Raw genomic sequence first — 12634 nt, 5'->3', positions numbered from 1 at the left:
TAAAGTTCTGGAAACAGTAAAAGAAACAGTGGTAACCAGGAGATAGGGGAAAAGAATGATGAAAGGCACAGAGACTTTTTAGGGCAGTGAAACTACTCTGTGTGATACTATATAATGGTGAGCACATGTCATTTGATCCATTTGACCAATCCCATAGAATGTGTAATATCAAGAGTAAACCCTAATATAAACTATGGACTTTGAGTGATCATGATGTGTCAGTGTAAGTTCATCAATTTTAAGAAATGTACCATTTTGGTTCAGGATGTTTAGAGTATGGGAGGTTGAGAGCGTGTGGAGATAGAAATGATATGGGAAACCTTTGTACATTCTCATCAATTCTGCTATATATCTAAACTAAAAAATAAAATATTAAAAAATGAAAAACTGAGGAAATTACCTGCACCTGATACCATAAATGAAAAAATTATTATCCCTATAAGATAGAGATTCTACAAATAAAGAACCCACAAAAAATGAAAAAATGGGCAGGAAATATGAACAGAATTCACAGAAAAAAGGTTCTTAAATATAGGAAGATGTCCAACTTCACTTGTAAGAGAAACACAAACAAAAATTACACAAACACAATTTTTCTGATCAAATTGGCAAGACTTTAAAAATCTGACCACATATGCTAGCAAAGCACAGAAGAAACAGGCTCTGTCTGCTGGCAACAATGCCAAATGGTATGGCTGTGGAAAGAATGGTCATTATTTAGCAGAATTATATAGGAAATTTACCCTTGACACAGCAGTTCCATTCAAGGGATTTCTCTCTCCCTAAGACACACTAAAAAACAGAAGCAAAAACAAAACAAAACAAACTCCCAAAACAAAAATACAAGTGCACAAAGCTGTTCACTGCAGCTCTGTCTGCGGGAGCGAGACTGAACTAACTGAAACGGCTGCCAGGAGAAGCAGGTTAAACCGTAGGCGGCACATTCATACAATGAAGTGCTATGTGACTATAAAAAGGCACAAGAAGTACCAGTGATGTGCTATTATGGATAGAAGCAGTTAAGCAACTGATTAAAGTATTTAATATGTATCAAGAAAAATTATTCTCTGTTATTCTTAATATTCTAGAATCTAGATGGTCAGTATGGAGGGTTTTTTGTTTTGGTTAATTTTTTTATTAACATATAATGTATTATTTGCTTCAGGGGTAAAGGTCTGTGATTCATCAGTCTGTTTTTGTTAATTTGCTTTTCTTCACATGGTTTTGTTATTTTCATTTTTTAAAAAATGTTATCTTTGGAAATACTTTTGAATATACTATTACATAAGTCTACTAATATGATAAAACAGATTTTTGGTAAATAAAAAAAAAGGCACAAGAAGTATCTCTACATATTCCTATGGTACAGTTTTCTAGATACAGCAATAAATAAAAAAAGCAAGATGACAAAAATGTATACAGTATGCTACCTTTTATCTAAGAAAAAGCAAAAATACCCCTACATAAACCCTAATTTGTATATGTACCTATATACATATAAGTGTATGTATATTTGTGTGCGTGTGTGTGTGTCAAAGTGGCAGGAGAATCCAAAAACTAGTTAAAAGTAGTTACCGATAGAGAATAGGGTAGAGTAACCAAGAGATAAAGGTAGACTTTTCAGAATGTAACCTGTTTGGGAGATATAACTTTGCAGCTATGTAAATGTTTTATGATTAAAAAACAAAATGAAGGGGTGCTTGGGTAGGTCAGTTAGTCAAACAGCCAACTCTTGATTTCAGCTCAGGTCTTGTTCTCAGGGTCATGAGTTCAAGCCCCATGATGGGCTCCATGCAAGGTATGGAGCTTACTTTAAAAAAAAAAAAAAAAAAAAAAAAAAAATCAAAAAGAAAAAAGAAGCCTTAAAACAAAAATCAAAATTAAATGAAGCAACCCAACTAATGTAACAATTTTGTGGTTCGATCTCAGATAAGAACTGTTTCAAGTGACTTGACATACAATAACTTGATTTTATATCCCTAATAGATTTCACAGGTATATTTCACTAATGAGATATACCCTAAGAACTAAAAAGAAATCTTAAACTGTTCTCAGTGACACTATCGTTAGTGATATTATTGTTAATTGTTATTCTGGAACTGTTAAACATAAGATAATGCAACTGAAATTCAACAGGGACTATAACATATTAGTATACCCACAAGTACTAAAAATAGTGTCAAAAATTAGTTGTCCATGATTTGAGCCTAGTATACAAAAGGGGTTACAATCTAACTCATTCTCTCTCCATCTTATTGTCCTGGAAAGCTCAGTTAAGCTTAACATATTCCCTCCACTCATTCTTTTGGTCTTCAAATGCTACTGACTCTACCTCAAGACTCTGTGTTAAATTTAGTTCCACTGTGTTAAATTTGGTTCAGATTGTGCAGAACAGCCCTTTACAACAGAAATATGATACATATGTAATAATATGTACATATGTAATTTGGGATTTTATTGTTTCGATATTAAAAGGAGAAAGAAATGGAAAATTAAAATTCTGGTAACATCTTTAACCCACTATATCCAAAATATTGTCATTCCAACATATAAATATAAAAATTATTAATGAGCTATTTGGTTTTTATGTTACATCATTAAGTCTTTGAAATTCAGTATGTATTTTACACTTATAGTACATCTCAATTCAGACCAGCCACATTTTAAGTGTTTAACAGCCCCAGTGGAGCACAGACCCCAGGCCACCAGGGGTTCTCAACACTGGCAACACATCAGAATCACTTTTCATTTATTCAGTAAGTGAACTTAGTTCCAGGGTCTGGAGGTGAATTTGTGAATAATAGATTCCTGGCATATAAATCTCTTTTCTCTTGCCAAGCTCTGACTGACACATTAAGACTGTTCACAATCTGATCTGATCTACCTAATCTACCTCTTCAGCCCTCACCTCAAATTCACATGCTATAATTTCTATACATTAGGCATAGAGCTTCACAGTTTCTCAAACACACTAGTCCTTTAAAACTACTCATTGTTACTGTGTTGGTTTTCTCCTCTTTCTAAACTTTGACCACCCCCTCTCTCATCCCACCTACCTTTCCTACGCTCAGGGCGAATGTCATGTCCCTCTGTGAAATGGTTCTCTGGCTCCCCACCCCAGTTATTTATTCCTTCCACTGCAGGTTTTGCTCCTCTCTCTCGGTCATACTACCATACTCTATAGAATTACAATTTATCTCTTTATGAATTTATCTCCCCACAAGATCACGGGTTATCAACCTCGTAACTCAAACATAGTGGAGCTGAATTCAGGGGCAGAGAAGGGGTAGAATTACAGTGAGTTTGTGCCTTAACCTCTCTTAGCTATTCTATGTTATCTAACCTGCAGCTGCCCCTAAACTAGATCTGACTTTCCCATAGAAGTCCATTACATAAAGATCAACAGACGTCTGTGTTGCACTAGGAATGTATCACAGAAATGCTCAGCATTTGTTATCCTGTCAGATCACTCAAAATAATTAATACCTTGGTATCCTAGCTTACTAACACTTTTCCCTAAGTTTGGATAGGGAATTTCCTAAAACCTGATCACTCTTGTGCATGATGTGCATGATACTCACCACCTTAGAGGGCTTTCTCATCTAGGGAAAGTGAGAATCAGGCTTAAAGTTCCTTGATGAAATGGCCAACTCTGCTGTCTACTAAACTGATATGCTGAACATATAAACCTTTATGATCAGAAACACACTTAGATTTAGACACCTGTTAACAACCTAAATCTCCAATGCTGATGTCCATCTCCTATTAAGAGCATAACACCAATCTGTATTAGAGAGGAAAAGCCAGGAGTTATTCTAATATTGTACAGGCCATTTATTAAATAGTCATCATGCATCAGCCACTCACGTTACTTGCTTTATCTTCACAGCAACACAAGATAGGGCTATGGCCTCCATTTACAGATAAGGAAACTGACAGCAGAGTTAAAAAAAAATTCCTAAAATAATGTCTTCAGAATATGAATTCTAGATGTTTGCCTTTTGAACTATAGTCCATTTAGTGCTGTGTTAGGACCAGTTCACAATGACTCACAAGAGCCAACTATTAAATTTTTAGGAACTGTACGAGCCATTTTTAAACACAGCTATGATTGAAAATTAAATCCTATAAGCTAACAATTACACAAATAATAAAAACCAAGTTAAGTATTATTCAAAACTCACTTCCTAAATATTTCAGTACATTTTACTCTTGAGGTTGATTACATTTATTATATGTGTGTACGTGTGAAAAATAAATGGTGTGAAAACGAGTTTTTTTCCCAACTTCGTATTCAGTGATACCACTTTGCTAGCTTGAAACTGACCAGGATGGGAACATTTATGCCAAAGAAATTGGTAAATCCTACAAAGCATGGCTTTTTTCCCCCAAGTGGCTGTTAAACATTACCAGCAAGTCACTGAGTTCATTCCTTATTCTGAGTTAATCGGTTATTCCAAAATACAATACACATGCTCAGCCCCTATCAAGAAATTCTAATTCAGTAGATCAAAGATAGAATATCAGCAATCTATTTCACAAAAAGCTATCTCTCCTCCAAAAGAATTCTTATATATACACTCTTCTAGCTGAGAACTACTATCTGAGAATTCTAAACAGTATTATGTATCATCAGACATTAGAAAACTATACTTAAAAGTGTATTACTTTAGGTTCCCAAATTTAAGTCTCTACAAACTATAATGTAAAACTGTAGTGCAGCTTTTTAAATCAAGGATCAAAAACTGTTATAAGCAAGCCTCTATGTAGCTTAAATTATCAGAAAGGTTTCTCTTTAAACAATTCAATAATTTTAATAAAAAGATTATGAGACAACTAAGATATCCACATAAAAAAGAATAAGGCTGAACCATAAACAAAAACTAACTCAAAACGGATCAAAGCTAAAGCTAAAGCTCAAAGATTCTTTGAAGAAAACAAGGCACGAATCTTTGTGATCCTGAATTAGGCAATGGTTTCTTAGATAAGACACCTAAAGCACAAACAACAACAGAAACAGATAAATTGGATTTCATCAAACTAAAAACATTTGTGCTTGAGGACATCATCAAGAACATAAAATGATAACCCACAGAATGAAAGAAAATTTTTGCAAATCATAAATAAGGAATTTGTATCTAAAATATAGAGAGTTGTTATAAATCAACAATAAAAAGATAACCCAAAATAAAAAAAGGCAAAGATCTGAAAAGACATGTTTCTAGAGAAGATATGCAGATGGCCAATAAGCACATCTTATTGTTCAATATCACTGACGTCCAATATCATCAGCCACCAGAGAAATGCAAAAACTATAGTAAGATTACCATTTCATAACCATTAAGATGGCTCTAATCAAAGAGTTCAGTAACAGCAAATGCTGACAAAGATGTGAGAACTGAAATCCTCATACGCTGCTGGAAAGAATGCAAAATGGTATAACTGCTTTGGAAAACAACCTACCAGTTTCTCAAAAAATTAAACATAGAGTTAGTATATGACTCAGCAATTCTACTTCTAGATATAAACCCAAGAGAAATGAAAATATAGGTCACTCAAAAAACTATTTATGGCTGTTCACAGCAATGTTATACATAAAAGCCAAAAAATGGAAACTACCCAAATGTTCATCAATTAGCGAATGGATAAACAAAAGGTGATATATTAATACAGTGGAATATTTGGCAAAAACAAGGACTAAAATATTGATATATCCTAATAATCTTTCATGAACCTTGAAAACACTATAGTAGGTGAAAGACACAAGTCAAAAACAAAGCCACCTACTGCTCAACTGCACTTATTTGAAACATCCAGAACAGGCAAATCTAGAGTGACAGTAAGTGGCACTGTGGTTGCGTAAGGCTGGTGGTCAGTCAGATGATACAGGTATAACCATTAAAGGTTTTTCCTTTGGATAACGAAAATGCTCTAAAATTGATTGTGGTGATGGTTGCATGACTCTGAGAATATACAAAAAAACCACCAAACTGTACGCTTTAAATGGACGAATTGTATGTTATGTGGATTATTTCCCAGTGAAACTGTTACAAATACATATACATAAATTTCTTTAAAAAAACTAGCTGAGGACGAGATTTCCATATCTGAAACACTGATGTCTTCTTTTATTCAATGAGCTGTATCATAAAATAGATTTCTCTTTTGGTTTCATTGCCAGGAAATTCACTATTAAATTTTGTGGGTACATGAGCTTCCCTTTCCTTAAGTTCTCTAGGTCAGTTTCTGTCACCACCATGCCTTACTTTCACTGTTTTAAATTCTAAATGTTTACAATAACCCACTTCAATCTTTCTTGGAAACAAGCAGGATATGATGGCTAGCTGAATTCTGAAAATTTAAGAATACTTTTAGATACTCATGATGCCCTTTAAGATACAGAAATCCTATTTCTGTATCAGGTTAGCCTGAGCTCTGCTAACCAATTCCCTTCATCTTAACCACCAAGGATTGATTCAGAGAATTATGAGTTTTCCCAGAGGATTTTTTTTCTCTACATTACATTATCCATATAAAACATTATACTGTGGTATTATACATCTACCATATATTTAGCACACAAGATAATAACTTAAATGGAACATAAGTAATAATTCACTACTGAAATTTAACTTTGTTTTGGGAAATTCATTCCTACCCTAACAGGTGAGGATGAGTCCTCTGTATTTCGTTTCTGGGACTCAGCGTCCACATCTTGGCGCTTGTTCTTCATTCTTTCTCTAAGATCCCCTGTAGGCCTCTCTGGTGACCTTTGAACCAGAAAACAAAAACAAAACAAAAAACAAAACAAAACAACAAAAATCTATATTTTTATAATGTTTGTAAGAATATATCTACAGAAATAACTCACGAATCTCAACGTTTCTTTCCGTGGCTCCTAATGTTCAGAAAAACAATTAATTTGCTTTGGCTTAAATATTAATATATAGGAAATATGAGCATCACTTACAAATTTTCTCCCCATGACAATCAGAAATGTATACACTAAAATTCCATGGGGTGGCAGGTACTGGTGACATGAATAAGAAACTGTATGTGAACTAAGAAAAAGGAATTTGTTATTAACAGTTTAATTTGTTTTTCTAAAAATCACATAAAGGTATCAGTTATATTTGAAAGTAAAAAGCAGGAAGATAAAGTTTTAAATCACAATGTTGTAAAATTAATCAAGAAGCAACCGTATTATCATGTATACATGCATGTGGCTGGATGCAACACCGACAACTGAGAATTACCCATCTTAAGAACCACAGGATACAGAGGAGTTCTGTGTTATTCTTATAACTTTTCTTAAAGTTTGAAATTACTTCAGAACAGAAAATAATTAAAGGATTCAAAGCAAGATTTAGGCGGTAGATTTCTTTTTAATTAAGGAAAATCGTACACATTTATATTCAACACACCTAAGCATTCATAATTCATACTGAAAATGTGAAAAATGGCTTGCCAATTATTTTTATACCATTATTAAGTGAGAAAACAAAGCAGACATGGAAAACACATTGCCTTTAATGAGTATTCCTTGAATATTCTTTTAAAAAGGGCAATAGAAGTTAAGAAGTGGTATGTCCCTCATTGGCCACCAAAAAATACTGTATAATATATTAATATTTTTTAAGGATAAGTATATAAGGATAAGTATATAATTTTTTAAGGCTATAAACAAATCACATAAACATTTGCATCTATTTCAAGTCATAGTTATCAATCAAATCAATTCTTTTATCAATCAATACAAGTTACATGATTAATGAAGAAATAATTTCAGTTAATTCACTTTAAAGGATCTCATTAATATCTATATGCACATTTTACAGGACTATATTAAATGTTTTAATAGTAAATCTGAGTTTAAAAGTGGAAATTATTAAAAACCAGTACTTAAATGTTTTAAATTATAATTATGATGAGCATGTACATCTTATGTGTCCTGGCCTCCTTTATATAATAAGACAATTTATTAAATATATATATTTATATATATATTTATACATATAATATATATAAGAAAATTTTTATTAATTAAAACCCTAAGAGCGCCTAACAGAGTCTCTACATACAATGAATGCTCAGTAAATGATTTAAATATTTTGTGACAAAGCATTTCTGAAATACACTGCTTTTCTTTCCATCTTTGAATCACGTTATGAACTGTATTTTCATCCCTATAAAAAAAGGAAAAAAAGAAATCCAAAGGGGGTTATCAAATGGAAAAACATGCACAAAATAACAACAAAAAAAAATCCTTTATTCTAAGTCTAATAATGACACTATTTTTTTCCCATTTTAGATAAATTTCTCTGCCATTTTCCTTAAAATTACCTCTTGTATAAAAATTTTGTCAGTTAATAATAAGTTTCACAGATGAATTAAAGTATGTATTAAAAGTATTGTAATAATAGGAACAAAACATTAAAATTACTGGAACACTTTCCCTAAGTGTATATTTATACAGATAATTAAACACATGTTAAGAACTGATTTTCGCACATTAATAGAAGGCACAGATGACAATCTAAATACAAATAAAACAGAGTATTCAGCATCACTAGTAAAGTAAAATGTACATTTAAGTGAACAGAAAGTCAGTTAAGGGTCTGAATTTTCAACTCTCTTAAGCTTCAAAATCTATACACAAACACACACACATTTAAAAAGAATTTTAAAAAAATCTGCAAATGCTAATGTTCAGTTTTTATACTATCGCTGTAACCAAAGCAATAAGCACACCCAGTTTTAGGACTTTGTTAACTATTTGTTTACCAATCAAGTTTAAACTGTTTTTGTGTCTACATATGTTACATATTTAACGCCATAATATAACCATCATAAACTGAACTGAAAGGAAAATGAAAGGTCTTTATTAGGAAAAGTTTCATTTAGCTTTGCCTTTATCAAAGGCAAAAAGATGTCCCAAACAGGTAATAGGACCTTTATCTACATATAAGTACATGTTTTCATTTACATTAATACATTGTGATAAGGGATTTGGCAAATGCATTTTAATGTACAGAAGTTGCAATAGACAGTCTCATGTCATTAAGATCTGAATTCAGAACATTTTAAAAAGATAAAATTATATCCTTGTTAAATTTTATTTTTTTAAGAGTTAAAAACAGTCTTTCCAAAGTAAAAGTAAATCCATGAAATTCTGCTCTTAAATCATTTTAACTACATAACTAGGTGTGGGGAAAGTAAGTCATACGTATATTATAAAAAAAAATCTACTGGCAAAAACAGTAAATACTGAGCAAATAATATTAAAGCATACATTTTATTAATCTCAAAATGAACCAGAAAGATCTTGTTGCTCTTTGACTATTGGTAAGACCACCACCAAAAGAGAAAAATCTGATCAAATATATGCTTGTATTTCAGATTTTTATACTAGATAAATTACAAAAGCCATCTTCTAATATTATACGAGCAATTCAAAGTTCTTAATTTACCTTCTATAATTGCTGCTATAACCTTTACCACGGGGTGAAGGGCCATGTACGAATCTACATGTGTTTCCATAGAGGCAGTTGCCAGTCTTCAGCCAGTTACGGCACTGTGTCTAAGAGACAGATATTACTATGTAAATTTCATATTTATTTCTGGAAAAAAAGATGCTAGTGGGACAAAATTAAAACAAATGCTACCAAAATTCCAGATACCTGAGACACATTATTCATTCCCCAAACAATAAAAACATCAGGACAAAAAAAACATAAAAATTATTACTCTTCACTCCTTTATGAAACTCAGTTTTAAAAATTTACCAAACATTCCTAAAATACAACAACCTGTTCACCTTATGATGCAAGTCAGTATTCAAGAACAGGATTAAAAGATAACCCTGTGACTGAGCTAGTGACAACTCACCTCTGCTGTACTGCCAGTGCTGGGTCCAAGCCTCTCAAACACACTGGGTCTTCGGGATGTGCTATCAGATATGGTCTTGGTATTTTCCACTGTGACCTTCCTTCTAATTTTTGACATTTTGTACTACTTTAACCAAAAAAGAGAGAGGTAAAACTGTAAAATTCTTCAGCTTCAAATTAACTGAGCTCATAACTTATACGTAGATAAAGCTGTAGATAACACTGTAAAACTGTGGGTAATTTTTCTCAGGAGAAAAAAGGCATAGGAGAGGTCACAGGTAAACAGAAGGTATCTTCTAAGGCATGCCACACTAGTGAACTTGTAACAATGCCGAAATCTGTTGGCTAGAATTTTTACTCTTCTGCAGAGTGAAAGAATAAGATTCTACTTGCACAATTTTCATAGTACATTCACATGAGAAAACAACTATAAAATGTTTAGTTTCTAAGTTCTTTATAAAAGTTTCAAAATTTAGTTAACTATCTTTTAAGGAAAAGTTGTGCTATCATTCTCCATAAGGTAGTTAACTGGAAAAGAAAGCCATGTCAAAGAGAATGGGAAAATAAAATTAAGTGAGAATTTTACTGATAGTAGAAATTATGCTTTATACAGCTTGCAACATTAGGTATATTCCAAAAATCAGCTTGGGAGAAAAATGCAAACTAGTTAATATTTTCTCTATCTTAACAGAGTTTGAAAAAGAACAGTCTAATCAAGGACATTTATTTTCAATAATATAAAGAAAATTCAATGCTGACAAAATGACTTTCAAATAGGCTACAGAACTAGAAGAAGTCAAGATGTTTCTATAACTTATAATATATTGACATAAAAGTCAAAGATGCTAAAAGTGATAAACAGGCTATCTTACTATTATTAAAAACAAGACAAATTGTAAAAATATTTTACTAGGGTAAATAACATTTAAAACTAAAACCATAACAAAACAAACTTAAGTATATAATAATCAGGTGACTCAAATGGAAATGAAAACATCAGATAACAGTATTATGATATATGTTAGAGAAAAACATTAAATTCTAGATCTAGAAAAAATTAGTACATCACTGTGGGAACTGGGTAAGAACTGCCTAAAGGGGACTAAACCATATCACATTTCATATAATACAATTAGTTGAAATCTTCTCAATAGTCAAAAGTTACTAGAATGAATGGAGCTAAAGAAGTAAAAGTTCCATTTGGTATAGAACTGGTCTCCATAAAATTCACAAATTCAAGAAGTTCTTTAATGTGGTTTCCAAGTAAAGACATATCACTTGAAAGGAAATTAAGTCTTGATAGTACCAAATCAAAAGTTCAAAAAAAATATAAACAATATTTGGTTTAGTTAAGATACTTTTCAGTCCACATTTTTAAAAGAATCTTAAGAGTAAGGACAACACTTGACAAATGAACAAAGATAATAAACCAAGAGGAAAACAGGAAATGATACAATATGGTAGTTTTAAATTGGAAAAAAAAAGTATCTTATTCTTTAATATAAATACAATCATTTTAGTAATTATTTTTAATGACTCGAAGAAGTTGGAAAATGACTTTACAAATCTTTAAGAATTAGCACAGATGTCATATTAATGAGTAAGAGTTTGTTGCAACATAAAACCACATATGTATCAACTGTTCTCCAAATAAGGAACAATACAACCAACCCTACATACAACAGTTAGTACTATAAGATAATCTTTGGTTTCATTCTCAGCCCAAATGTGAATTTACAGAGTAAAATTTGGTAGAATTTCATATGTTCATTTGATTTACTGAACTGAAAAGTTCTTTATATAATGGAAGGCCAAGATCAATGGAACTGAAAAAACATCTTCTAGAAAATGTAAAGCTTTGATTAAGTGGTTTGATTAAAAACCACTTTTTATACTTTATACCTGAGCAGGAATCAATAAAAAGTGAGTATGTCACACAAAACAGGGAAAGTTTAGAACAAAAACAAATGTTCAAAGTCTTATTATGTTACTATAAATATTAATAGAGGTGTATATTATAATCTTCATCCACTAATTCCATTTTTACAACATTTATTGGGGTGCCTGGGTGGCTCAGTGGGTTAAGCCTCTGCCTTCGGCTCAGGTCATGATCTCAGGGTCCTCGGATCGAGCCCTGCATTGGGCTCTCTGCTCAGCGGGGAGCTTGCTTCCCCCTCCCTCTCTGCCTACTTGTGATTGCTCTCTGTCAAATAAATAAATGAAATCTTGAAAAAAAAATTAATAACCTTAAAATTGAATGAGTTCTAAAAGTTCCTTATTAGCTCTTATTAGTTATTTGGAACTTGGAAAACAGGCATACCATCCCCCCCACACTGTTTTACCCTAACCTTACATATTTCCCTCCACTACCAATGGAAATAGTTCTGCTCCCCAAACTCCTATACAGCCACAGCATGCTGCCACTCCCAACACACCCTCCTCCAAAAAAATTAATGATAGTGCTTTCCATTATTAGGGCAACAGCTATTTATTATTGTTCCTGAAACACTGGTCATCTAGCATCTCCTTTCTTGTTTTTCTGAGGGCTCCATGTATTAACTCTACTGTTTCTCTTCCTGCTCTATTACCTGTTGCTTGGATCAGCACTCCGCTACTCCCTTGACCCACCCCTGAAAACCATGGCTTCTCTCTAATCCTAGATCACGAACATAAACTTTGAAGATTTCAAAAGGTTTGGACTACTATGTCAAATACAAGTGAGGACTGATGGGATCTTAACACCCCTC

At 32.5% G+C, this 12634-nt stretch overlaps 1 protein-coding gene across 6 annotated transcripts in view; it reads right to left on the bottom strand.

The window, feature by feature from the left end:
- Positions 1–12634, bottom strand: part of LOC111146983 (zinc finger CCCH-type containing 13) — a 102149-nt gene that overhangs the window by 85775 nt on the left and 3740 nt on the right. For 5 of the 6 annotated variants that reach the window (XM_022502790.1, XM_022502792.1, XM_022502793.1 and 2 more), the window contains exons 2-4: positions 9889–10014; positions 9471–9580; positions 6659–6770 (exon numbers count right to left, since the gene is read on the bottom strand). In XM_022502790.1, coding sequence (XP_022358498.1) covers positions 6659–6770; positions 9471–9580; positions 9889–10005 — 339 coding nt within the window. In that variant the 5' untranslated portion in view covers positions 10006–10014. The remainder of the gene's footprint in view (positions 1–6658; positions 6771–9470; positions 9581–9888; positions 10015–12634) is intronic. The other variant, XM_022502791.1, reaches the window with a different exon arrangement.

The sequence above is a fragment of the Enhydra lutris genome, unplaced genomic scaffold (assembly GCF_002288905.1).
Source record: "Enhydra lutris kenyoni isolate GAN:26980312 unplaced genomic scaffold, ASM228890v2 scaffoldscaffold15, whole genome shotgun sequence".
Classification (NCBI taxonomy): domain Eukaryota; kingdom Metazoa; phylum Chordata; class Mammalia; order Carnivora; family Mustelidae; genus Enhydra; species Enhydra lutris.
The sequence above is the reverse complement of the archived record's forward strand: the minus strand, read 5'-3'. Positions and strand labels throughout refer to the sequence as shown.